Source organism: Hemibagrus wyckioides, linkage group LG08, assembly GCF_019097595.1.
Source record: "Hemibagrus wyckioides isolate EC202008001 linkage group LG08, SWU_Hwy_1.0, whole genome shotgun sequence".
NCBI lineage: Eukaryota > Metazoa > Chordata > Actinopteri > Siluriformes > Bagridae > Hemibagrus > Hemibagrus wyckioides.
Window position 1 is genome coordinate 21,091,164 of NC_080717.1, and position 20,907 is coordinate 21,112,070.

The 20,907-nt window shown below is 41.2% G+C and overlaps 2 protein-coding genes across 6 annotated transcripts; both read right to left on the reverse strand.

The window, feature by feature from the left end:
• Positions 1-1,059: 1,059 nt before the first annotated feature.
• klhl3 (kelch-like family member 3) lies at positions 1,060-14,246 on the reverse strand. Of its 3 annotated transcripts, XM_058397992.1 has the most exons (15): positions 13,942-14,245; positions 13,294-13,413; positions 11,536-11,642; positions 11,206-11,327; positions 10,601-10,763; positions 10,376-10,485; positions 9,669-9,787; positions 9,414-9,561; positions 8,526-8,643; positions 8,244-8,441; positions 7,062-7,163; positions 6,321-6,449; positions 6,065-6,205; positions 5,231-5,374; positions 1,060-5,142 (listed from the first exon to the last, which is right to left on the reverse strand). In XM_058397992.1, exons 1-15 carry the CDS (start codon positions 13,953-13,955, stop codon positions 5,114-5,116), a joined length of 1,764 nt encoding a protein of 587 aa, XP_058253975.1. In that variant the 5' UTR covers positions 13,956-14,245; the 3' UTR covers positions 1,060-5,113. The 3 variants fall into 3 exon arrangements, with proteins under 3 accessions (XP_058253975.1, XP_058253972.1, XP_058253974.1); XM_058397989.1 differs by having other exon boundaries at positions 8,244-8,643; positions 13,942-14,246; XM_058397991.1 differs by lacking the exons at positions 13,294-13,413; positions 13,942-14,245 and adding an exon at positions 12,622-13,161 and having other exon boundaries at positions 8,244-8,643.
• A 2,923-nt stretch (positions 14,247-17,169) lies between these two features.
• On the reverse strand, positions 17,170-20,688 carry hnrnpa0a (heterogeneous nuclear ribonucleoprotein A0a). Of its 3 annotated transcripts, none has more exons than XM_058396655.1 (4): positions 19,799-20,688; positions 17,673-17,759; positions 17,464-17,531; positions 17,170-17,335 (listed from the first exon to the last, which is right to left on the reverse strand). In XM_058396655.1, the coding sequence occupies exons 1-2, from the start codon at positions 20,628-20,630 to the stop codon at positions 17,707-17,709; spliced, it is 885 nt and encodes a 294-aa protein (XP_058252638.1). In that variant the 5' UTR covers positions 20,631-20,688; the 3' UTR covers positions 17,170-17,335; positions 17,464-17,531; positions 17,673-17,706. The 3 variants fall into 3 exon arrangements, with proteins under 3 accessions (XP_058252638.1, XP_058252637.1, XP_058252636.1); XM_058396654.1 differs by having other exon boundaries at positions 18,135-20,686; XM_058396653.1 differs by having other exon boundaries at positions 17,673-20,686.
• Between the last annotated feature and the right edge of the window lie 219 nt (positions 20,689-20,907).

A 20,907-nucleotide genomic window follows, 5' to 3' on the forward strand; every position in this document is an offset into this window, starting at 1 on the left:
GTGGAGGTGCTGCACTGGTCACTATCTATCAGAAGTATCCTTTAACTCAACATACATGGCTTAAAGGATCTGCTGCTAACATCTTGGTGCCAGACACCACAGCACATTTACTTTCAGGGATCTAGTGCCTCGAGGTGTCAGGGCTGTTTTGGCAGCCAAAAAAAAAATATTAGGCATAATGTGATGGCTGATTCTGAACAACGAACAAATCACATCCCTTCTTCCGTTGTACACATCACTGAGAAATATAAATGTTAACGTTTACATAACACACGGTTCTTTTTCAACCAAACGATGATAATGAATGTTATTTCCATAAACAGCCCCCCCCCCACACACACACAGTCCTACAACAATCTATTACTGTAAACAGAATAGCTGTCACATCCATGTAGTAATATACAACCCCTCATGTTGAGGATAAAAAGAAGGAAGTACACATATCTCACACTGTTGCTGGTGCAGGCTGAGATGTTTAGTGTGTGGGCCGTTTCCACGGCAGCGTGCAGATTTTCACTTGAATATTAATATATTCTATTACATAAGAAATACAAAAACACAGTTAGACAACAAATCAATGACCACTGCGATCACCCCCAAAATATTTATTTTCCACCATATTATATTATTATTCCACATATTTCTCGTATACCACAGCAAATTGCTCATAATTAATGATTCTTTTATTCATGGAAGTTATATCCGTTTATAGTTACATTATAGTGGGTGTGGAATGGCTGCAAAAACACGTCTGGTCCTGTTATCGCTTTGTACGTCGTAGAAGCTGCATGTTATCAGGTTAATAAGGAAAGAAAAATAGCCTCCGTGTCAGAAAACACACATCAAGAGTTACACAGTTTTGAAATCTAAAAAGAAAATCCATAGAAATGATCATTTATTAAAAAATATGTGCATTATTATAAACCATTCTGCTGTGAATCGACACGTTCCGATCGATGATGGGGAAAATCTACTGAAATCTAGTGTAGTGAAAATATCCCGACAATACAATAAATCAACCTCCAGCAGCAGTTTAAAACAAAAACCCTGCAGACCTGGTAATATTGCTTTTGGTTTTTATTTTGCTCATGACTCATGCTGAAAAGACTGCAGCCTCCCAGTGGTCAGAGCTGTTCATGACACTCATCGATCAGGCATAACATTATGAGCACTGACTGAGGTCATGGCACCTGTTAGTGGGTGGGGGAAAATGGACGTAAGCGTAAGGATTTGACGAAGGGCTAAATTGTGAAGGCTGGATGACTGGATCAGCGCATCTCCAAAACGGCAGCTCTTGTGGGGGTGTTCCCGGTCTGTAGTGGTCAGTATCTATCAAAAGTGGTCCAAGGAAGGAAGGAACAGTGGTGAACCGGCAACAGGGTCATGGGCGGTCAAGGCTCATTGATGCACAGTGGGGAGCGAAGGCTGGCCCGAAGGTGTGATCCGATCCAGCAGGCGCTGGTTCTGATAGAAAGGCGTCAGAATACACAGTGCATGACGGGTCAGGGCTGTTTTGGCAGCAAAAGGTAGGTGGTCATAATGTTATGCCTGATCGGTGTCCAAACAGTTCATTGTGGGGAATCGAGTGCATTAAAATGATTCTGTTAGAAAACATAACGTTCGTTCAATGACACACTGCTATAGAAAGATATGAAAGTGTCGGAGTATGACCACGTGACCAAACACACTGCAACACTGTTTACACATCTGCACAGCTTCAGCGAATAAAAAAAATACTGATACTAACTGCATTAACCACATCTGGATGTAACCGTCACATCTGACACGAGCAGAACGTGTTCCAACGATGCTCTTATTAAAGGAGTAATTTGTAACTTGTAGCACCCTCTGCTGCCTGGAAGGCAAACTGCAATTGCTGTGAAAAGTGATGGACTTTCTAAGCGACCAGAGATCTACTGCATGGCAATATTGCATCAGTTATTGCGATTCAGTCTGAATTCAGATTCAGTTTCTAAGCTAACTCTTATTATAATAATCTGAAGGACAAAAAAAAAAAATCTTTGCAAATACCAAGTGCACATTTATCTGCATAGTCACACGGGACTTTTAATACTGTGTCTTTTAAAACTGCTGAGTTTATGGTAAACAATGCTGATGATGATTCTCATTCATGACAAATATAATAAGCCACGCACTGGCTCTAAACCTGAATAAATGTCTTTTCCTGTTCATTAAACACAACATCCTCTCATTATTGACAAAGATCTTCAGAGCTTATTAATGAAACGTTGCTGTTATTGTGTTTAAACTCCTACTGTCCCCTTCCTATATAAAATACATCTGGTAGAAAAATGGTGAAGCGACCAACATCAAGAGAAATAGATAAAATAATACTTCAAATGACTTTAAATTGTGCTTGCAATAGTGTTAGGTATCAAGGTCTGTATGCAGATGAACCCTTTTATTGCCACTGATATGTATACCGGCTGTTAAAGAGTGCTGTACGGTCCATCAGTTTACAGAAGATGAGTGATCTGTCAGCGTAAAACAAACACTAGAGTTAAATACGAGCTCTAGAGTGAGAACTTTGCAGAGTTGCCACTTTTGTGTATTAGGTGCACCGGTCTTGTACACGATATTGCCAAAAGTTTTGGAACGGCTGCCTTTACGTGCGCATGAACACTCGTCAGGCAGGAACCGTTCTCCTGGCAACCGCCAAAACCAAACCCAGACTCGTCCATCAGACTGCCGGACAGAGAAGCGTGATTAGTCACTCCAGAGAACACGTCTCTACAGTGCTTTACACCACTGCATCCGAGACTTTGCATTGCACTTGGTGATGCAGCTCCTCGGCCATGAAAACCCATTCCATGAAGCTCTCTATGCACTGTTCTTGAGCTAATCTGAAGGCCACATGAAGTTTGGAGGTCTGTAGCTGTTGACTCTGCAGAAAGTTTGCGAGTTCTGCACACTGTGTGCCTCAGCATGCGCCGACCCCGCTCTGTGGCCTACAACTTCGTGGCTGAGTTTCTGTTGTTCCTAATTGCTTCCATTTTGTTATAATACCACTTAACAGTTGACCATGGGATATTTAGTAGTAAGGAAATGTCCTGAATGGACTTATTGCACAGGTGGCAACCTATCACACTATCACTGAGCTCCTGAGAGCGACCCTTCCTTTCGCAAATGTTTGTAGAAGCGGTCCGCATGCCTAGGTGCTTGATTTTATACACCTATGGCCATGGACATGATTGGAACGCCTGAATTCAATGATATGGAGAGGTGTCCCGAAACTTTTGGCAATGTAGTGTAGTTCCACTCCATTTTAATAGGTCCATAATTACCAACGCTCTGCATAGATCCATCAGGGGAAAGAGACCACTGCAGGATTACAGCTGAGCACAGTATTCTGGTGGAGGATCGTTCTCAGCACAGCTGTGTGACACTGACAGGGTAGTGGATATTCATACTGACCATTTTATTACTTCACAGGTATAATGTGTGGTCATTATTTTCTAGCCCCTTTATGAGTGTCAGATTCTGACCTCAGCACCGTTTCTGTTGCTGGACAGAAGAGTGGAGCAGTGATGTGGAGTTTGTTTAAGATCCTGGTAACACTGCTGGTAGCAAAAAAAAACACACACACTACCTTGTCATTGTTAAGGCTGGGCTGAGAATGACTGATAAACTGTGCTGAGAGACAGGCAGTAACTGTGCATACAGAGTGTCTGGAAGATGCATAAGTGCCAACACTGCCAAAACTCTTGGCAAGCAGACAATGTTAGGGGGAAAAAAACAGATTTTTACCAACGTTTGTGTACAAAATTTTCCCCCAAAATACAGTAAAACAGCACAGTAAATATCTGGTGTGAACGCTATTTAATAATAAACAACTTTTTAGCTAAACAGCCCTGCCTTCTTGTTTTCTTTTGGCTCACAAGACTAAAGTTTGTGAATTCACAAGTTCACCTTTATAAGGTTGGGCACAAATGCATCTTGCCCTTCGGTGATTTTTTTTAATAAATGGGTGAATATATTGAATTTGGTTTGTCTGCTGCTTTAGCTTAAAAGCCTCGTTTTTGGTATCACCTCTCTCAGCACAGCATGGAGAAAACAATGGGAACTTACTGTTTACCAGCACTGCTAACAGAAACCTTTCACGTATATTTATCCCTGACCTTTGTAATTGTGACTTCACTTTAAGATAACACTGTATATGCCTCCAGCATTCTTCTGAAAATCTCCATACCCTTATACCTGGCAATAGATCTATCTCGTCACCTGATATCATGCTAAAAATGTGGTGCACCTAATAAACTGGCTCCTCCGACTGGTTTGCATGATAAAAGTGAGTTTTTACTGAGTACTGATATTCATTTGGCACATTTTTATATTCCTATAGTGTTAATGAACTGTTTCTCTGTGCCCCAGCACAGATGTGCAAAAATATTAAACACACTATGGCACAAAAGCAGCTGGCTACAACCACACTCCGATTAGTAGCTTTGCAGAGTCGCTTCTACAGTACATCTATTCCATGATAAACCTTGTTAGGAGTAAAGAACATTAAAAATATGTTTGAGAACATGACCAGAATAACACCCTGTCCTGCTCCAGGTTTAACTGATGATATTCAGCTTGCAGTAGTGGTGTTGAGGCTGAAGGCTATGATGGAGGATATACGTCATTGCTAGGCTGTAGAGAACAGACCCATTTCAGCCTTGGAATTTACATGATGCCTGGATGACAGAAATGTATTTACAGTGTCTTATAAATCAGTAGTAGAGCAGAGAGATTGTACGCTCTGTACCTGCAGTTGGTACCAGACAGACTGCAGGTTCAGATCTGCATGCCGGGCTGAATGACCGCTTCACTTTATTTTGCCTGCCTTTTAAACCTCGCTCGCTCCAGCCAGGCCATTTTTGCTGATGATTTGTAGCCTCTGATAATCAGCAGAAGCAGATGGCACACTTTGAGAGCATGTGAGGGCATTTTAGCGGTCAATCTGGCATGAGTTATGCACCAGCATGGTGAGCACAGGCTCAGCGTGACCAGGGCAGAGAGACACTCCTCCCTCAGAGCTTTAAATGATGGTATGTCTACCTCGGCCCTTCACTTTAATCAGCGAGCTCCTGCTCACCGAAGCTCTTAGTCATAACAGCTTGTCAATAACAGATACACCTAAAAAAAAAATGAAAGTAAAGCCAGTAAGCACAGAGTGAGTGTGTATACGAACATCAGTATCAGCAGTCTACAGAAAGAGGCTCACCTGCATAGCTGCGACCATTGCTCATGTTGGTGGGAATCAGACTCCATTTATCAGTAGCAGGGTTGTAGAACTCCACAGAGGACAAGTTACACGAGCCATCATCCCCACCGATAACGTACAGCAGGCCGTTTATGGCACATACTCCTGCATAGTCAAGTTACAGTACACACACGTAAATTTACTGAAAACAATCTGAAGGTACAAAGCATGCAGGGAAACATGCAGCACTCAGTGTTTCCAGTGAATGAAGTTAAACCTGATGGAGGTTACAATGGAGTTTGTTGCATTTTTCTATAATCACAGTATAATTTCAGTGATAGAAACTCACATTACTCCAAGTAAGCTGGAAAAATTACAATAACTCTAGCACTGCCAGACCTCCACTGGAATACACCTTCAATTGGGATTTTAAAATACGAAGGTATTGTGAAAATTTCAATAGTTTTTGTACACATTATGCTTTCTGGAACACCTAATATCAACACTATATGGCCAGAAGTAGGTGGACACCTAACCACCGGGTCTACCCCAAACTTAAGCCACAATGTTTGAAGCACATAGGATATCTTGATGCTGTATCATGACAATTTCTCTTCACTGAAATTAAGAGGCCCAACATAACCATGCCCCCTGTGTGCAACACAAGGACACAATAGCTGAAGAACTTATTTGCACAAAGCCCTGACCCCAACCCCACAGATCACTATTATATAGCTACAGCAGTTCTGCCACTGCCACGAGGCCTGTAGGAGGTCCTGTATCTACTCCCTGCCATGATGTTTATATCTAAACACTTCCCATCCTCTAGTGATTTATCTTGCTGAAGTTGCTCACCTGCATTCCTCCTGCACATGTTCATATCACACACCTGCCTCCAGGTGTTAGTGGCCGGGTCAAACACCTCTACACTCTTCCTCACAAGTGGACCATCATGTCCCCCTGCGGCATACAGCTGCCCATTCAGCACACCTACGCCTACACACACACACATGAACCACAATTAGCGTTATGTTTATATCCTGTGAACTTTTCAGTCAAAGTGAGTCAGCAGATGGCAGTATAAATTCAGGTAGACAGTTCAGTTTAGTACCTGCTCCACTGCGTCTGGTGCTCATGTCAGCTACATAGTCCCATTTGTTAGTGACTGGATCATACTCTTCTACAGTGCTGAGACACTGACGAGAGGCACCGTCATAACCGCCTACTGCATACAGTTTACCTGTAGAGACACATACTCAGAATTAAACACAGTGTACTTACACACGCCGTCTACGTCACTAGGAAAACCTGTACATTCATGCAGTTATCCAATCAGCTAAGCATATAGCAGGAGCACAATGCAAGGTCTAAAGCTTCAGTTAATGCTCACATCAAACAACAGAATGGGGAAAGAGTGGGATCTCTGTGACTTGAACCCTGCCATGGATGTTGGTACCAGATGGACTGATTTGTGTGTTTCAGAAACTGCTGATCTTCTGGGACTGACAGTTAAAACTGTGGTGTGTTGTTTAATTATTCAGGTATAATGTGTTTAAAACATTTTTACAGGGAGAATTATTTTCATCATCGAGTGCCATCATTCTCAGTGTCTTCACAAAGTTCTTTAATTAATTTGTTCCAATGATATTATTGACAAGATCTGAACGGCTCTTATCTGCAGCTTCTCTGACCTGATTAAGTGTAAAAACTGAAGTTCCTGGGTTTGCATTTGTTGCCAAGCTTTTGTAAGCAGTGCTGTTCAGTGAAGAACCAAAACGTGTTTCATAACTAGAGCCGAAAAACAAATTTAGCTGTGCATTTAACGAAACTTGTGAAATGCAAGACTGTTTACCGTCCACTACTCCCACCCCCACACTGCTTCTCCTAGTGTTCATAGGAGCCACAAAAACCCAGTCATTAGTCTTGGGGTTGTACGCTTCCACAGAGGCCAAACCTGGAAAAAAAAAAGACCGGAGTGGGAGTGAGTGTGTGTAGCAATGCCTACATGTGCACAAGCAACCGCATGGAACAGATCACATATCCACAAAGACAGCAGATCACCACATATGGTATTCTCTCTTACTGAAGACCTGAAGCAGAGCCATGCCCTAGCCTGCTGCTTAGAATTTTTGCTGCCACTAGCACAGCCTTTTACTAATGCTCTTATTCTGTTCCATATTGCATCACAGGAATAGTTTAAGAATTTCAAGTATAAATTTTCATTTTACTTTTACCCAGTGTTTCAAAAAGCAGTAACTACTACAAGAGCTACACTTTATGGCTATAGGTGTGTACATACGTGACCATCACACACGTGCTTGTTGAACATCACATTATTCATTTTTCTTTATAATAACTGTTATAATAACCTCCACTCTTCCACGTAGGCTTTCCACTAGATTTTGGAGTGTGGCTAGATTCAGTCCTACGCGCCTCGCATCGTACACAGGGGCAAAGTCATGTTTGGGCCCCTAACTTATAATGCTACAGCGTACAAAGAAATTCTATACAAATGTGCGTTTCTGATTTGGGGAAGATCCATGTATGGGCATAATGGTGAGGAGTCCACAAACTTTTAGACATATAGCACGTATATAGTCCTCTTCTAAAGTACTGGACGCTTGTGCCACAGCTTCAGTTGCTGTTAATTTTGGGAGGTTTGGATTGTGATCCCTTCACCCCTGCACTGTGGAGGTTGTTGGTATTGTCACTGATTGTTGTTTTTTTGGGTTTCTCCTCACAGCTTTCACATTATATATCATTAACCACTGTTGCTTTCCTAAGCAGTTTAGTGTCTGGTTATTAGTGAACCAGTTTGATTTTTTAGGAAATTGTTGTACTGGCTTGTGCATGTCAAATGCTTGTGCAATGGCTCTAATCAATGTTCCCTCTTTTATCAGATTCAAAATTCCACTGTAAAAACCACACAAGTGACTAGGAGACACCAAAAAATATGTTGGTCAGTACAAGATTATGGGTAATGGGAAAAATGCATTGTGGATGAAAATAAAATGAATAATAATTCTAGTTGTACCTGTACTGCCATCAAAACCCCCTACAGCGTAGAGTAGGTCCCCCAGCACGGCGGCTCCCAGTGTGCTGCGACGCTCCTGCATGCTTGGAATAGCACTCCACTGATCCCTCACGCCATCATACACGTCCACGGTTCTCACACGCAGAGATCCATTAAAGCCTCCCACTGCATACACCTTACCAGCCATAAACACTACCCCTGTACACACAAACACAGGGTTAAGTCGACCTGAGAGTGGTGAGCAATAAACAGCAAAGACAGGGACAGTAAAAGAAGACATGCCTGCTCTGCAGCGTCTTGACGGCAGATCAGCCACCTGGTACCAGCGATCCTCCTGGAAATCGTAGCACTCAACGCTGCGTATGGCTTTAGGAGCCTGACCACCAACCACTATCATCACCTAGCAAAAGAAGACTCTTTTCAATTGAACTGCACTGCTCTGACACCATTACAGGAATACTCATGTTTATCAGCTGTATGATGATATAGAATTGAATACCTCATATACTGTATAGAAGTAAGCTCGTTAAAAGTTTCGTTAGCCAATCGGGCATCTAAAAGCCCCAGTGTGTTAACCAGTCCTATTTTGGCTATCTGACTAGGCTAAAAAAAAAAAAAACATGACATAATGTAATAAGCTATGAGGAAGAGTGTAATAACATATCAATTAAGTGTAGTAATATAGACTAATGGAAAACAAAAGATATCATTAAAGCACATCACATTTTGTCCCCTCAAGAAAACAAAAATCACTGGCCAACATTTCATCTACAAGCTACGATGATCTATTTTCAAACTGCTTGTAAACAATATCATTCAAGCCTAGCTAGCGTCTTTATTTTCTCTCAAAATATTTCACCGCAAGGTAACTAAGTAGTGCTAGAAGGAGGGATATAGCCATTATTGTCGTTATTGCTTTTATTTTAAATTGAATTTTCATGGAGGTTTTTATTCGATTCATTATATTTATTCGATTTTTGTGATATGCAGAATATTTATTATATATGAATAAATAAGTCTTTCATTATTTTCTCAAAAGGTGCCCCAGAAATCAGATTGTTAGTACAAGGATTTATCTTTAAAATGAAACAACAGAAAAACATATCTGGTTAAGCAGTTAAGAAGAAGAGTCTGTCTTGAAAACAGAGGACCACACACGTTATTTCACACCTTAGGCAGGCTGACGGGTGTGCGTGGCCGAGTCCTGTCTGTCTTTATCAGGTGCCGCTGGTCTGCGGGTAACAGGTGGTACTTCATGGCTTCAATAAGGAAATCCTTACATGTGTTGTTGTTTTTTATCAAGGCCTCCTCCTCTACAATCTGGACAGACAGGCAAATACAACAGCAATGCGAGTGAAAAATGAAACAACAACAAGTACAAAATTAATACCAGGTCCACAGTCGGAACGGATTGTAGACTGACCTATCTGCACCAAGTAATCTCTAGACAACAGTGGCAGGCGAACATGCTCCATGAGCTTTGGCATGTGCTCTAAGCGTGCTTCCTTATCATGCTTTATCCATGTAATCATGGCTTCAAACACCTGAAGGGAAAAATAAAAACCTGTCAACTGATACAGCATAAGCAAGCAGTATCACCTGCTCATGCTGCCATTGCAGTGGATCTAACAGTGGCTGACAGCAGCTCAATGTGTGAACGCTAATGCGGGAGGTAAAGTAGAGAGCAGCTAATGGAGTGTGAGACCTCCATCTGACACACAGCTCATCTCCTTCATTCTCACAGCAGCCTGCTGATCTGACAGCTTTCAGACATCTATTTACTGAACAACCTACACTGAGAGGGATCTGGTACCAAGACTAGCACATGCTCTATACTAGTACATATATATATATATATATATATATATATATATATATATATATATATATATATATATATATATATATATATATATATATATATATATATATATATATATAAGTTTCTAAGCCAACCTAGTGTCCTTTAAAATTTAAAAATAAAAAAAGATGAAGCTTATACAGAGATCATGGCAGTATAATAGTATTCATTTCAAATGCATCAGACATTAACGGTTAGAGAGGAAGTTCATTTGATTACAGATGACAATGAACAGACCACACTGGGAGCGGAGGACAGAAATAACGGTTACCTTTTCTTCAGTGGATACAGTAAGCTTGTCACTGGAGATAAGACTGCACACCTGCTGCAGGGAAAGACTCATGAACTCTTCTCCCAGCATGACCTCACTAAAATGCTGCTCTGAACAGGAGAAAGAAAAAAAAACACCACAAATGTACAGGTTACATAATCACTATATATTCCCCAGCTCTATTCTGACATGCTTGAGCAGGATGCACACAGTTAGCAAACTCACCCGCGTAGGCATGGGACTGGGTGAACAACTCGATGCAGGTGTGCAGGTCAGCGAAGGCACGGATGCCCAGGCAGTTGGTGGGGTGGAGCTGGGTCTGCAGGAACTCACAACACACCTGTCTCACCTCCATCAACTGCAGTAAGCTGGCTGCCGGCAGCAGCACCTGCCCAGACACATTACACTTTATGTGGATTAGCTATAAAACACTACCAGCTTTTTTGGGGTGTTAAGTTTTAGACGCCTTTTTACATGAATAACATGTGGCTCAATAACATGAAACTGTTCTCCTTATTCGAAATTTATATAGCTAAACAATTCATTCCACTAACTCTGATATTCCCATCACTTCCCCGAACCATCAGCCCAAAAGACAATAGTAGAAAACAAAGGCAGGACTTTCCCCTTGCTCTTTACACATTTCCCCTGTTAAAAATGAAAGGAAATGCATGCCTCGAAGAGATCCAGATGGAGCAGCTAGAGAAAGAAAGCACATTCCAGTGCGAGGAACAGAACAAACAGGCAGGTAAAAAAAAAAGGCTTTACAGTTTAAGTATAGAGATGCATGCAGTGAAACCCTATGAAAAGCTGCTTGTGTTTTAACCTACCTGCACGTTGTCCTCCGTTACTTCGATCTCTGCTGTATAAATATAGTCCACCAATTTCCTGAGAGTCTGTCCATCCATGTCTCTTATCTCAACACACGCGGCCTTACTTTCACTCATTTCTCCTGAACACAGTAGACACAGTATCAGCTAAAAAGCCTTCTGTCATCATTCCAAGTCATACTGAAGACAATTCATAAATATAAAGCAGTTTTGATACTAGACAGAATGTAAATTCTAATCAACGTCTACTTAATCCATTGATTAAAACCTGCTCTCTGTAAATCCTGGTATATATGATTACTGCTTTAAATAAAAAGAAAGGGGGGGGACCTGTAAACATAGCGCAGAAGTATGGACTACAGGAAGCCAGCACCACTTTATGGGCAGGAATCTCCTCTTCAGCAGCAACCAGCAGAACATCACAAAGCATCTTCCTGCTGTGCTCACGAGCAAAAATGAAACAAAATAATTTTATTCAGAATTATTGTAAACAAAATTAAAGTATGCATTATATTCCTTTCTTGACAATGAAAGCCCTGAACATAAACTTGACATAATTTTAAATATACACCAATCAGGCACAACATTATGACCACCTGCCTAATATTGTGTTGGTCCCCCTTTTGCACTGTGCCCTGTGTATTCTGACTCCTTTTTATCAAAACCAGCATTAACTTCTTCAACAATCTGAGCAACAGTAGCTCATCTGTTGTTTCGGACCACACGGGTCAGTCTTCGCTCCCCAAGTGCATTAATGAGCCTTGACCATCCATGACCCTGTCGCTGGTTCACCTCTGTTCCATCCTTGGACCACTTTTAATAGATACTGACCACTGCAGACCGGGAACACCTCACAAGAGCTGCAGGTTTGGAGACACTCTAATCCAGTCGTCTAGCCATGACAATTTGGCCCTTCGTGAAACTTGCTCAAATCCATACACTTGCCCATTTTTCCTGCTTCTAAAACTTTAACTTTGAGGACAAAATTTTTCCTTGCCGCCTAATATATCTCACCCACTAACATGTGCCATGATGAGGAGATAATCAGTGTTATTCACTTCACCTCTCAATGTTCGTAATGTTATGCCTGATCGGTGTATGTGCAGCAGTCTAGGAAAACCCACTGGTGGAGAGTTGGATGTGAATGATGCTGATAATCAGTGAGAAGTGAATCTGGAAATTTGGAAACAAACATTTGGCAGTAAATGTTTATCCAATGAAAGATCTCTTTTCTTCGGAAATCTAGAATTGAAATGAGTTGAAAATGAATACATCTATAACTCCACCCACATTATAATTCTTTACATGCTTGTATTTGCACACTATTCAATTGCTGCTGTTGCCATTTTTGCACATATCAAACTGTCACCAACTGCTTCTATACATATTTACAAGCGTATATATATAAGAACCTACTTGTTTACAGTTCTTCTGTTTTGCACATTTTGTGTTGCTTTGTACTGTCTGTTTGCCCCAGGTTGCACATGTTGCAGTGTATGTAGCTAGGACGACTACTTTCTATCCTTAAGCTCTGTGTTGTTCTTTTGTTTCATAGCTATATGTTGTTATGTTGTTTTATGTAGCAGCAGGGTCCTGGATAAACGTTGTCTCATTTCACTCTGTACTGCGTCAGCTATATATGGTTGAAATGACAATAAAAGCTTCTTGTCTTGACTTGCCTTGATTTCAATGCTGTAACGTTGTTTCTAGTTGAGATACAATGCCAAAGATATACATAATCAGAATTCAGGAGTTTTCAATAGTTTTCCTAGCTATATGTTGTAAAAAATGTACATGTTATATGTGATTAGATAACGTTATATGTGTTAAGAATTATAAATTGTGACTATGTGAAGGGTTTACCCAGGATACCACACATCTTTCTGCATATCTGCAAATGGCCATTGTGGGTGCAGGTTTTCATTCCGATCCAGCAAGAGCCACTTTTGAATACTGTTTAGTAGTTGATCTTGGCTTTCCTTAGACTCAGGTGTGGCCTCTGCTTAACTGAAATGAAAACCCGCACCCAAACCGGCATTTCCCGATAAGTCTGGACTCCCCTAGCCTGATTTATTTCCATGCACTAACCTTCTCAGGTCGTTCATGACCCTGAATGCTTTCCTCATATGCATGTGATTGAAGGTGTGCATCCCTGGCTCTCTCCCATCCACGTCTAACTCCAACACCGTCCCGGATGGAGCTTGGCTCCTGGTAACGACAAACAATTCAATACACTAGATTGTATTTGTATATTAATTTAAAAACAAATGTACAGGAAATCTGGATGTACATTAGAATTCCATCCCTAATAACCAAATCAGAGGTGAGGAAAAGCTCTCTGATATGACACTCATGAAGAAACCTTGAGAGTAACCAAACTCTAAAGAAGGCTACTATAAATCAATACACATTGAGATCTGTATACTTTCCACATGTCAAGCTGCTTATTTTTTTTTTACTCAATGCAATTTGCTAACGCTTATTCGAGCATCAGAATGACTTCTAAATTGTGCAGATATACATTACACTGACACTAAAGTAGATATCAAGTTAAATCCTCTCCCTATAATGCTGACCTGGACCATATCATAAACAGCACTAGCTAGGTTGGCTAACAGTGCATTTTGTCACCGCGTGCTATTATTATCTCGTTTCTGGAGCAGTGGTTTGTGTATTTTCTTATCTTTTTTTTCCTTACATGTTTTAAATCCTAAAGTGCAAAGTGTGAACACTCACCCGACAAACTCCATTATTTCCGGAACACTAGCGCTGTGGCTAACGGTGGCAGGGTTGCTAAAGCTAGCTAGCTAACTAGCTCTCCCGTTCAACCGGCTGCGGCTCGCGCCTCATAACCGCCCGGTTATCTCGCTCTTCGTTTCGTCTATAGCTGGTGAGGTAAAAAAAAAAAAAAAATTTTAGTGCACTTTGTTGTGGGTTAATTTGCTTGGTGCTTCAATGAGGCAGATGAATATTGTTTACATGCTGGAAGTCAAGTCTGAAGACCGACCATCTCTCTCTCTCTCACTCACACACACACTGGTGAGCTCAAGGTCAGCGTCGTCCAATCAGCGCCGGGACATCCGTTGCTAGGTAACACACTAACTTGATCCTTGCTTTGTTCGAAATGGCAGGTCTGCAACCTGCCTGCTGTCCACTACACGGGCATTACACAGTTTACTCAGAAATATTCATTCAGAAATGTTTCCATCAGGCTGCTTCAGTTTTGTGCAGGAGTTTCTGATTATTTTCGGTTACAGTCCAAAATATCTTCCCTTTTTTTTGTAGTTTCTAGGCAAAACTGGTGTAGTGAGGTAGTGGGAAAGGGTTTTGTTGAGTACTCTTTACAGAGCAATTACTGAGTATCAGAATGAAAAGAATAAAAGTACTCTATCAGATCAAATAGATAGATAGATAGATAGATAGATAGATAGATAGATAGATAGATAGATAGATAGATAGACAGACAGGCAGGCAGGCAGACGGATGGACAGGCAGACGGATGGATGGACGGACTACTTTTATAGATAGACCAACAGACAGACAGACAGACAGATAGACAGATAGACAGATAGATAGATAGATAGATAGATAGATAGATAGATAGATAGATAGATAGATAGATAGATAGACAGGCAGGCAGACGGATAGACAGGCAGGCAGACGGATGGATGGACGGACTACTTTTATAGATAGACCAACAGACAGATAGATAGATAGATAGATAGATAGATAGATAGATAGATAGATAGATAGACAGACAGACAGACAGACAGACAGACAGACAGACAGATAGATAGATAGATAGATAGATAGATAGATAGATAGATAGATAGATAGATAGGCAGACGGATAGACAGAGAGATGGATGGATGGATGGACGGACTACTTTTATAGATAGACCAACAGACAGACAGACAGACAGACAGACAGACAGACAGACAGACAGACAGACAGATAGATAGATAGATAGATAGATAGATAGATAGATAGATAGATAGATAGATAGATAGATAATACTTTTATAGATAGGCTGATATAAGACTAAGTAGAAAAAAGAAAAAACCTTAAATATAGAATACAATAAGGTAAATTAAACATAGCAGTGCAGATATAAAACACAGTTGTGGATTTAACCATATTTACATTACAGCACACGTGCAAACTGGCAGTAGAAATTAAGAACCTTGTGAGTCTAGAAAAAAAGTGTTAATGGTTGTAGAAGTGCAGTGTGAGAGTGTTATCACCTGTCACACACAGGTGAACTATTGTACAACGTTATTGCAAATGGTGTGAATGATCTCCTTTGACAACGAATCTGAATGAGTCTATCTGGAGGCTCTGTAGTGTATTGTAGAGTGGGAGAGATGGATTATCCATGATGGAGAGCAGTTTGTTCAGTGACCTCCTGTTCCTCACTGACTCGAACATCTCCAGTTGGTGTCCAGTGATGGGCAGCAGGGCAGTGTAAAATCATGCTGATACATTTAAGAGTTGCATCATCCATCAGAATTGGGGTGAAAAAGATGGCGGGCTGGTTTAAGAATTAGTATACCTGCTAATCTCATGGGCTTTAAATACACAAGAGAATGTTTTCTTAGTACATTTGGGTCTGTTAATACCAATGACTGCTTGAATGCCATAGCCTGCCACAGTGTTGTGTGCATCACCTCATAGCCACAATTTACCTGTCTTCTAATGGCTACTTCCAGCATGATAATGTGACTCGGTCACAAAGCAAGTCATTTCTTTTTGTTTGAGTTTTTCAAAATGCTCAGCATACATAGTAATGGGTAGCATTAAGAGTGTGCAATGTTTAAGATAAAATGAAAAACAAAAAATTCTTTTAAAAAAAATGTAGCGTGGTCTAATTCAGGTCAATATTACAGTACGGTAACAATACTTAGTAGACTTATAATTACTGACAAGTTTAAAGGAATTAGCCACAGCTTCTGAAATGATTTAGATTCATCTTTTAGTATATATCCAGTATGGTTTCTTTAACCAGGATTATCTAGTCCTTGATAAGAGAGGGTTCAGTCCCGACCCATTTATTGATAATTATTTTCCTCCCGAACATCAGCAAAGTTTTACAGACATCTGATTATTATAACACCCAGCAAGCACATTTGCAGAGAGGCTAAAACCTTCTGTTTACATATTGATATGAATGTGTAGATACCATTACTGCATTTAGGACAGAGGGGTGAAACAGTATTATTTTGCTATATTTGGGATATATAAGCTCTATGTACTCTATTAAATTGCATTTCTTTAAATCTATTGCAGACTGATATTAAAAGCAAGTCATTTCAAACTAGTTTCAGGAACATAAAGTTCAGTGTTCACATTCACCAGATCTGAATCTAATGAGCTGAACAGGAGATTTACAGAACAAAAGTGCACCTGATAAATCTACAGGAATTGTATGATGCAATCATGTCAACATGGGCCAGAACCCCAAAGCAATGTTTCTAACTTCTTGCATAATACATGAAACAAAGAATTAAGGCTATTTTAAAGCTAAGGTAGGCCCTACCCAGCATTGCCCTCATAATAAAATGCTGCAGATGAGTGGCTAATCAGCTTAGTTGAACCATGTTTTGATCCATGAGCTTATGCTGCATGACAATTTAAAATAGGCCACAAATGCATAGACAAAACCTTATGCAGCACAACCCAAATTACAAATTTAAGGTGGCCAGATTGTGTTCATTGTACATATTTTAACTACACAAGTGCATATCATTGATTTAATACATGTCCAACCACAAGGGTACTTTTTGTGCAACTATACCCATTTTATCAAATGCAATCCTGAGTATTGTGCACAGTAAACCCGTTTCAGGTTGCATTAAACATGGTCCCTTTTCTATTTTTGGGCGAGTTCAGGTCAAGTGAGTTTTATAGCACTGAAAGATGCATCAAGATCACCATGTAAATCCCAATAAAAAGAAAACAATTCAATTGTGTTCACATCTTTTATTATTGAAAGTAAACAGATTTTTAAACCACACCCAAGTCAATTCACACGGTCCATTTAAGCTAGTCAGACATCACAGCTGTGTGATCTGCCCACATCACAGATCCACTGTTCTTCACCTCCAGGGCAACATACCCGCATCAGTTTGGCCTGTCAAAAGAAAGACAACAAAACTAATCAGATATGAAAGAGCCATGTTCATAACAGGATTCAGGACCAGTTTCTGAATTTCCAGCACAGAAAAAATTGTAGTAAATACTGGTTTTAAGAGAACTCACCACAGCTGCATGATCCTACAGTATCCTGCACGTGGGTGGAAGCAACCAGCTTCCAAAGACTGCCATTGCTTTAAAGAAAAGGGGAGAAAATTGATCCATTTTAAAATCCCAATCAATAACCACCCAAGACGGACGGGAGCAGAAATCCAGATGGTTTACTATATCAAGACCTTTGATTGAACCAACTTATGACTGCACATTATACTCACTTCGTAGCTTTCCAGCATCCACTTCTTCAGAGCTTCAACCAGGTGGGCTCAAAACTGAGGAATTAAACTCCTTCAGTTTTGTCCATTCTGCAGAAGGGGGGAAAAAACAAAGATATTATTATATTGCTCAATGAGAGAGTAGCTTCTTAAATAACAGGCCAAATAATCTGCCCAACCCATTTACTGATGAATCACCATCCCCTTCAGGGCATTATAACTGCCATTAAGTCATGGGAGGTATAATGCAAGCTTAGTTTCTTGTTCATCCACACACTTCAACAGGCCAGACCAGGACTTGTTAGGAATAATTAAAGCTATGGAAAGCTTTAATGCTACAGTGTAATAAATATCCAAGTCCTCACAGTGTACCATAAATGTATAGGGACACACACAAGCATAACACCGAGATGATGAGGGAAGGGGAATTGATAAGATGTAAGGTAAATAACTGAAGCCACAAACCTTGCTTAATAATGCTGATCTCCTTGCATTTGGTGTCATTAATATCTGGAACTAATGCATCAAGTAAACAGGAACTAAGCCCCACACTCCGGTATGGTCTTAAACTGAAAATGGCCTAAAATGTTGGATCAAGACAAACTAGAGACGAATATAACCACAGCTTCACACACACAGAACCAAACAATATTCTAATTACCACCTCGGTCATTCACATGATAGTTACTTTCGAGTACTAAAGAAATGTTGCAAGTTAAATTGCATGCATGCTCCATCATCTAACAAATAGCCGATGTAAAGAGGTCAGTCATTCCAGGTGGATCCATACGATGTGATGTCTTATGTATAAAGTATTTTCTACAAACCTGAAACCTGGTGTGAATATCCTATGGGCTTTCAGCTGGGTTTCTACAGCTCTGGCGTACCTCTGGAGAATCCAATGACGTAGTAGTGGACACAGCTAAGGTATAGATCCGCCTTATATGATGACTAAAAGTACTGGAACAAAGCTCTAAACATTTTTACAGTAAAGACAACATATCCTTATTTAATTGTTGGGGAGATTTTACAATCCCCATTCATCTGTGTAGATATGGTCAGGGTGCAAAGAAACTTTGGGCTCGTGACCATGTAATGTAGGAACTATTGAGATGCGAACTAAACTCACTGGTTTAGTCTACCAACTAATAAAGGCTCATCTAGTGAAAGACATAATGGCTAATAGAGTAAGAACTTTTTTTTTATTCATAGAAATACATACAGCGTGCTTGGAACTGAAATAAACAATATTTAATAGGGCAATAAATTTAAGCAGTAATACAATGAGACAGTATTTAAAGGAAGCCGTCATAATTGGTTTAACTGGAGCAGGGAATAAACTAGACCAAGCCTATGAAACAAGTTCACTGTTAACATCTAGGACAAATGTTCATAATAACCACTCAACTATTTAACATGGTGTTAATTGGAAGCTGCGCGTCTGTGTGCGATGAGCGGCCAAAGGACACGTGACCTCTCAGGCGGGAGTCGCACCCAGCCTGCTCAAATCTAGTGACCAACAAGCCTAGTTAAAGTAGATCGAGTTCACGAAACTTAACAAGGCTAGTTGATCAAAAAAAGTCCCATATTTAACACTTAATGTAGTAAAAAAAAATTGAAGTTACACAACATACAATACATATCCTAAAAGAAAAAAAAAAAGGAGAAAAAAACAAAACATGCCTAATCTAACAAAGCAAGTGTACTAGTCTTAACTTAATTCAAAAGACAATCTTGGTTAAAAAAATATAAAAAAAAAGTTTTACGACAGGTAACCTGACCCCCTGCCACCATTGGAGAGTCCTAAAGTAAGGATCCGGAGTAAGAGTCCTACGCCTTGTTGAAATTCCGCCTAGTAGCTTTGGGAGGAGGATAAGATGGAGGTTTGATCACTTTGTTGTAATAGTAAACGCCGTTACTCCCTACACGTTTTGCTAGGCTGGATTAGATCGAAGATTCTTGTATATGGATGTGCTAAATTCACTCGAGTCCTGGGGTGAGGAGGAACTTTTCTATCTATAAATCTGCTCTTTAATAAGGGCCTCCATAACCCCCCCTGCTTCCGTAACCACCACCACCGCCGCCGCCACCTCGGGAGTAAGGAGCGCTGTTTCTGCCCGAGTAATTACCTTTCATGGGGCCGTAGCCCGAGGCCTGCTGGCCGTAGCCGCTGCCAAAGTCATTGTAGCCGTTGCCACCGCCGTAGCCTCCCATTTGGTCCCCGTAGCCGCCCCCATACCCGCCGCCGTAGCCACCTCCGTAGCCGCCGCCGTATCCGCCGTCGTTTCCTCCACCATAGCCGCCGCCGTAGTTGCCTCCATAGCCGCCACCTCTTCCGCCGCCGTAGCCATTTTGAGGTCTTCCCATGCCGCGTCCTCCTCTTCCTCCACGAACGCCACCACCACGACCCCCAGCGCTCTGCATCTCCTGCTTGGTCAGGGCTTTCTTCACCTCCACTTTGTGGCCGTTAATGTTGTGAAACTTGAGCACCACGGCCTTGTCGGCCGAGTCGTTGTCCTCGAAGTAGACGAAGCCGAAGCCACGCTTCTTGCCGGTCTCTTTGTCTGTGATCACCTCGGCTTTCTCGACGGCACCGAACTGCGAAAAGCAGTCGACCAGATGCTGGTCCTCGATGTCGTCTTTAAGACCACCGACAAATATCTTCTTGACCTTCGCTAGGGCTTCCGGCTTGCCGGCGTCTTCCCGAGCCACTGCTCTTTTCAGCTCCACGTTGTTGCCATCGAGCACATGAGGCCTAGCGGCCATGGCGGCGTCCGCTTCTTCTGGCGAGGAGTAGGTCACAAAGCCGAAACAGCGCGAGCGCTTTAGCTGCTGGTTTTGCACTACCACACAGTCGGTCAGCGCTCCGAATTGCTCAAAATGCTTGCGGAGGCCTTCGTCGGTGGTCTGGACGTTAAGCCCACCAACAAAAAGCTTGCAGAGCTGACTCTTCATCTCCATGATTGCGTCTTTCTGTGCGCGAGCAGACGATCTAAAATGGCGGTCTGTAGCCCGGAATAAATGGCGGCGATCTTCTGGGCGGAGCGACTAGTGATGATGTCACCGATTGCGCTAAAACTGCCCTAATTCATCTGCATCCATGCACAGATTTATATTCTAAATCTACGTATGTTCAAATCACAGTATTTACAAACGCGCTGAATTAAAAAAAAAAAAGAAAAGAAATATACGTGAAAGTATAGAGATAAAAAATTGGTAGGCGTTAGATGCGATTATA

Excerpts from the sequence above, each read along its gene's own strand:
- hnrnpa0a (XM_058396654.1), bottom strand. The coding sequence starts at position 20,630 with ATGGAGATGAAGAGTCAGCTCTGCAAGCTTTTTGTTGGTGGGCTTAAC.
- klhl3 (XM_058397989.1), bottom strand. Across the intron at positions 10,764-11,205 it reads TAACGGAGGACAACGTGCAG|GTGCTGCTGCCGGCAGCCAG; the intron begins GTAGGTTAAAAC and ends GTGTCTGGGCAG. Across the intron at positions 5,375-6,064 it reads CATGTGCAGGAGGAATGCAG|GAGTATGTGCCATAAACGGC; the intron begins GTGAGCAACTTC and ends TTGACTATGCAG.